Genomic DNA, 6,000 nt, shown 5'->3' on the forward strand with positions numbered 1-6,000 from the left:
TAAGTGCTTAATCAATATTGAAGCACTTGATTTAAGCAATTAAATCAGTACTTAAGTGCTGATTAAGTCCTATACTAAGAACATTTCTCATTTGATACTCACAGAGCCTCACAAAATAGGCAATATTACTTGCACATGGCAGATTGTATTTCTAAATATGGCCAGAACTATATCTCTCATCCCAAATACTTTTCTACAACGTGATTTGCCAAAATTCCCATCAACAGGTTGGGCCCTCTATACTCTCACTTTGGCTTTTTTTTCAATATTTAATATTTTTCTTTATTCAGCTGCATGGAATCTTAGTTGTGGCATGTGGGATTCTCGTTCCTCAACCAGGGATCAAACTCAGGCCTCCTGCGTTGGACGCACAGTCTTAGCCACTGGACCACCAAGGAAATGTCAAAGTTCTACATTGCTTGTGATGGCTCCTCACATCCCTGTAATAATAGGACTATCTAATGTTAGACAGGAGCCTCAATTTCAGAATAATAATTAGATGTATCACTTTAAAAGTAACTATTATTCTTGACTTGAACAAACAACTGAAACTTTTATTAGAAAAGTTGTAATAAGGAATAGCCAAGAGAGTTGGGCAGAAGCTGAGTGAGGCTCATTATACTAATCCTCCAGGGAACCCAGGGACCATAAATCTTAGGATAAGAGTAGATCCCTGAAGAAAACAAAGCTGCCATCCAAATCTTCCAACCCTTATGTCAGTTCCACAAGGAGATGTGTTTATTCCAGGAGTAGCTCATTCACTGTCTTATAGAGCCCCATTGTCCACAGGAGAAATATCTCACAGAGACTGGCCCAACATGAGAATGTAATAGAAGTCTTTATCGTCAAAATCACCCTCAATTAGTCCAAAAGGAGGATGAAGGAAGATTCCACCAAATGGTAACTGAACGCTTCCCAGGCTTTTCCCAGGATGAGCTTGCTGAACTTGGAAATTTTCAAGACATTCTGGCCTCATTAGATCCTGTGAGTTGAATGATGACAAAGTTAAGGAAATCATTCTCCCACCCAGGAAAAGCCAGATACTTTTTTCAGGATACTTTGGAAAAGAATTGTTGTTCTTAAAGGATGCCATCAAATTCATGAGAGATAGGGGTCTCATACCAACGGTTTAAGATCTGCATTTAGTGCACATAGACAATACTGCAAGCTCAAGACACACTCATGTGAACCAGGTTATCTTCTGAAAGCCTGTGAGTACTGAATTTTAGATAGCCTGATCGGAACCTCCCTAGAGGGCTGTCTGGTGGCTCAGACAGCAAAGAATCTGCCCATAATTCAGGAGCTGCTGCTGCTGCTGCTAAGTCACATCAGTCGTGTCCGACTCTTCGCGACCCCCATGGACTGTAGCCTATCAGGCTCCTCCGTCCCTGGGATTTCCCAGGCAAGAGTACTGGAGTGGGTTGCCATTGCCTTCTCTGCAATGTAGGAGACCTGTGTTCAATCCCTGGGGCGGGAAGATCCCCTGAAGAAGGAAATGGCAACCCACTCCAGTATTCTTGCCAGGAGAATTCCACGGACAGAAGATCCTGGCGGGCTATAGTCCACGGGGTCCCAAAGAGTTGGACACAACTGAGCAACTAACACTTTCACTTTTCAGAGGGCAGCAAGAAACCTAACCCTGGGCCAGAGGGTAGTCTCCACTTTGTCCTTGCACAGAAGGCAGAGCAGCAGTGACTTCCCCAAACCATGCTTTTCTTGGCACTTATCTTCTGTATTCTAGCACATTGAGCACACACACACTGGGTCTCATCTGTAGCTTCAGTCCCACCATCCAGGTCAATGCTAGGCAAGCCAGTGTTCATCCAGGCAGAACCATTAAGTTACTCACATAGAGGAAATTTGTCTGTCCTGCCTTGTGCTCTGTGTACCTGTCCCCTTGAAAAACCCAAAGCTCTGGAGAGCATCAGGTCTGCATGAAATTCTTAATGATTTTCCTTAGAAGGAGATCTCACCCTCCTTCTATCTACTAGAACTATCGAGAGGCAGGACAAACCTCCAGGGCATCCATAGAGACTTTCCTACTGGGTACTGCATGACTGACACTTAAAATAATGAATAGTCTGGGTGAATAGTGCAGCCATGCCTAGGCTCTCAGGGTGCCAGGCAAGTCTCCCAGTTCAGTCACCAAGTCTGAAGGATAAAGGAAGAAATACCCAAACTCATGAAGTGGGCCCCTTCCCTTTGTATCTGGAAGACTGCCCCACCCAGCTGTTGACCTCCCATTTGAAGTAGGGAAAAAATAAAAAGTTTATTAGCCACCCTGTGTGTGAGACATATCCTTGGGCTAATCACAGTGTCTTTTCATGATTTATCTGTGCTAACTTCATGATTCAGTATGAGCCCAGAGCTTTCTCCTTCTACCCGCAGCCAATTCTTCTTCATCTAAGTCTCTATTCCCATTTCTTTCCCAATATGTTCCATCAGGACTTCGCCTAAATGATACTCATTCTATTACCTCCTGATGATGTGTCTGGATATCACACTTATATTGGATCCTGCTTCTCTTCTAAAATGAGTTGGGTAAGTTTTTCAACCAACTGGACTCACCTGTGAACCTCATGATTGGGCCACAGAGAGCTCTTTCTCAAATTGCTGAGAAGCTAAATGATATTGAGCCTAGAAATAACCCCTGGTGAAGATCTCTTAGTTATATTATCTGAGGCTGATCAACTATTTTGTGCTCTTTAATACCTGTAAACCAATGTTAGATACAATAGTAGTTTTGGAATAACTTTGAATAGCATAGCCTGTGCTGAAGAGAAGGCAAAATCATAAGAAAGGTAAAGTTTATATAGTTTACCATTTCATCCTCTGTACTAATATCCCCTAGCATTTCCTTCATCCCAAGTACCTAAACTGGATCCCAATCTTATTCTCCAGTGACAGAAAAATAATTGTTGCTACAGTTCTGTCTGATAATTAAGGGAGTGGTTGATAATGCTTAAGGAAGGAAACTTGTAGGGAGGTAGACTTTTAAAAAGAGCTGTTTTTTAGGTTAAGGGTTTTGCTTTTGTTTTGTTTTCTACTGGAAGCATTCTAGCAGATCCAAACAGACCTCTATTTACTAGCTCAAACTCCAGACTATCTCAAAGATGGAGAGTTACTCCTTAGAGAATGTTTGCGGGGAGACATCTCCACCTTCTCGTGAGGAAAAGCAAATCCTCTTCAGATGGGCCAATTTAACAGACTACTTGGCATATGACAGCAGGATTTCTGTCTTCCATGAAGTGCCACGTAAGTGACACATCCTCAATCTACTGTGTGTCAAAAACCACCAAATCCATCCCACAGATATTTGAGGTGTTGTTCTCTCATTCAATACATGCTTATTAAAGCTGATTGTTTCAAGAAACTTGTTCTAAGGGCTATATAAAATACAAAGATGAAAAACAACTATAAAACACAATAAAAGTTGTGATATACAATAAAATTATGAGGGATACAGAGACTCATGCATTCAAAAGAGAAGACTTTATGAAAATGATAGCACTCGTTGAGGAGAGACTTAAAGGATAAATAGGATTTGAAAAGCTGATGGTTCCAAGCTGAAATGCCATGTCCTGAAACCTATGTATATAAAACAGTTAAAATTTTTTTTAAAAACAAAGGGTCTATTGTATCTTGAGCCCATGGGAATATGTAATCAGGAGACTATGGATCTATTACATTAGGACAAATCCAATGTCCACATTAGGATAAATACCAAATTCCCATTAACAAATTTTGTTTCCACTAACAAATTTTTATTTCTGCATATGTTACTTGGATTATTCTCTTTTTGATTGGTAAGGATTGTGCTTTTCTCTCACAGATTTCCTCTTGTCTCTTTATTAAGCCAAATACTAGTGAAAGGCATCACATTTTCACGTAATACTGAAATAGCAATAGAGTGTCTTTGAATAATCAGTTTACCCAGGATATGGATCTGTATAGTGAATGGCTAAGTTAAGCCATTTTGCTATTTTCCTAGCTTCAAATATTTGTCAGCCTCAAATAGGGACTACTTATGAATGAAGACCCAATATTAGGATAAAGATAAGATGAAAGGTAGTGAAAGGTAGTGAAAGTCAGAGCAAAGGAATTGCTGAGGAACAGAAGTAAAATTTCAGTTAACAAAAGCAAGCAAGAATAACTTTTGGTATAGGACGTTTACTTAGCATCCCTGGCAATACCACTCTCTACCATGTAGAAACACCAGGGGCAATAAAAGAGACAGGGAGCCTCAAACGGAGAAGGCAATGGCAACCCACTCCAGTACTCTTGCCTGGCAAATCTCATGGATGGAGGAGCCTTCTAGGCTGCAGTCCATAGGGTCGCTAAGAGTCGGACATGACTCACTTTCACTTTTCACTTTCATGCACTGGAGAAGGAAATGGCAACCCACTCCGGTGTTCTTGCCTGGAGAATCCCAGGGACGGTGGAGCCTGGTGGGCTGCCGTCTATGGGGTCGCACAGAGTCGGACACGACTGAAGTGATTTAGCAGCAGCAGCCTCAAAGAGGCTCTCCAAAAAAAAAAAAGAACAAAAAAAGGACTCCTACAACTCTAAATGGTACATTCAGCACTTTTTCCTATAAATTCCAAGTGTCCTCAGATCCCCAGAACATCACGACTCCTGAAGCCGCACACCTCTGAGTGGTCATTCCCAGCAGAGGCCAGAGGAGCCAAGGGGAACCACACCACTGTCACCGAGTTCATCCTGCTGGGGCTCTCAGACGCCTGTGAGCTGCAGATGCTCCTCTTCCTGGGGCTCCTCCTGACCTACCTGCTCACTCTGCTGGGGAACCTCCTCATCGTGGTCCTCACCCTCATGGACAGGCGCCTCCACACCCCCATGTACTACTTCCTCCGCAACTTTGCTGTCCTAGAGATCTGGTTCACCTCGGTCATCTTCCCCAAGACACTGACCAACATCCTGACTGGAAAGAGGACCATCTCCCTAGCAGGTTGCTTTCTCCAGCTTTTCCTCTATTTCTTCCTGGGCACCACAGAGTTCTTCTTACTGGCAGTGATGTCCTTTGACAGGTATGTGGCCATATGTAACCCCTTGCGTTATGTCACCATCATGAGCAAAAGGGTCTGTGTCCAGTTAGCTCTTTTTTCATGGATCACGGGATTCCTTCTTATAGCCATTCCATGTTCCATCATATTTCAGCAGCCATTCTGTGGTCCCAATATCATTGATCATTTCTTCTGTGACAGCTTTCCACTCCTGGAACTAGTATGTGCAGACACAAGTCTGATCGAGCTTCTGGGATTTATCCTGGCCAACATCAGCCTACTGGGCACTCTGTCCGTGACGGCCACCTGCTATGGCCACATACTCCACACCATCCTTCACATCCCCTCAGCCAAGGAGAGGCAGAAAGCCTTCTCAACCTGCTCCTCCCACATCATTGTCGTCTCTCTCTTCTATGGCAGCTGCATCTTCATGTATGTCCGGTCGGGCAAGGGTGGCCAGGGGGAGGACAGGAACAAGGTGGTGGCCTTGCTCAACACTGTGATGACCCCAGTGCTCAATCCCTTCATCTACACCCTGAGGAACAAACAGGTGAAGCAGGTGTTTAGGGAGCAGGTGAACAAGCTCTTCTAATAAACCTGTGGTTCCAAGAGGCTGCACATAAGATCCCCAGTCAAGCTGAGGGAACATCAGGCCTCTGCAACAGATGGAGGCTTTCTTATCCAGAAAAAGCTTGATGACATGTTTCTGGGGTGCCAGTCACTGTGCACCTCAGCATCAACTCATAAGCTCTGTGGAGCCTCAAGGCATTTTTAGTAATTATCAGATTTAAATATTTCTCTTCATTCCATATATGTCAGCTTGGCTTCCCAGCAGAACATAAGCTCTTTGATAGCAGGTACTAGCTCTTCAGAGAAGGGCAGGGCAACCCACTCCTATATTCTTGCCTGGAGAATCCCATTACAGAGAAGCCTGGCAGGCTACAATCCATAGGGTCACAAAGAGTCAGACATGACTGAA

At 43.5% G+C, this 6,000-nt stretch overlaps 1 protein-coding gene across 1 annotated transcript; it reads left to right on the plus strand.

Annotated features, from left to right (window-relative positions):
- The first annotated feature begins 4,569 nt into the window (after nucleotides 1–4,569).
- On the plus strand, nucleotides 4,570–5,613 carry LOC122705845 (olfactory receptor 49). Its single transcript, XM_043921115.1, has one exon. The coding sequence runs from the start codon at nucleotides 4,570–4,572 to the stop codon at nucleotides 5,611–5,613; it is 1,044 nt and encodes a 347-aa protein (XP_043777050.1).
- The last annotated feature ends 387 nt before the right edge of the window (nucleotides 5,614–6,000 follow it).

This window comes from Cervus elaphus, chromosome 12 (assembly GCF_910594005.1).
Source record: "Cervus elaphus chromosome 12, mCerEla1.1, whole genome shotgun sequence".
NCBI classification, from domain to species: Eukaryota; Metazoa; Chordata; class Mammalia; order Artiodactyla; family Cervidae; genus Cervus; species Cervus elaphus.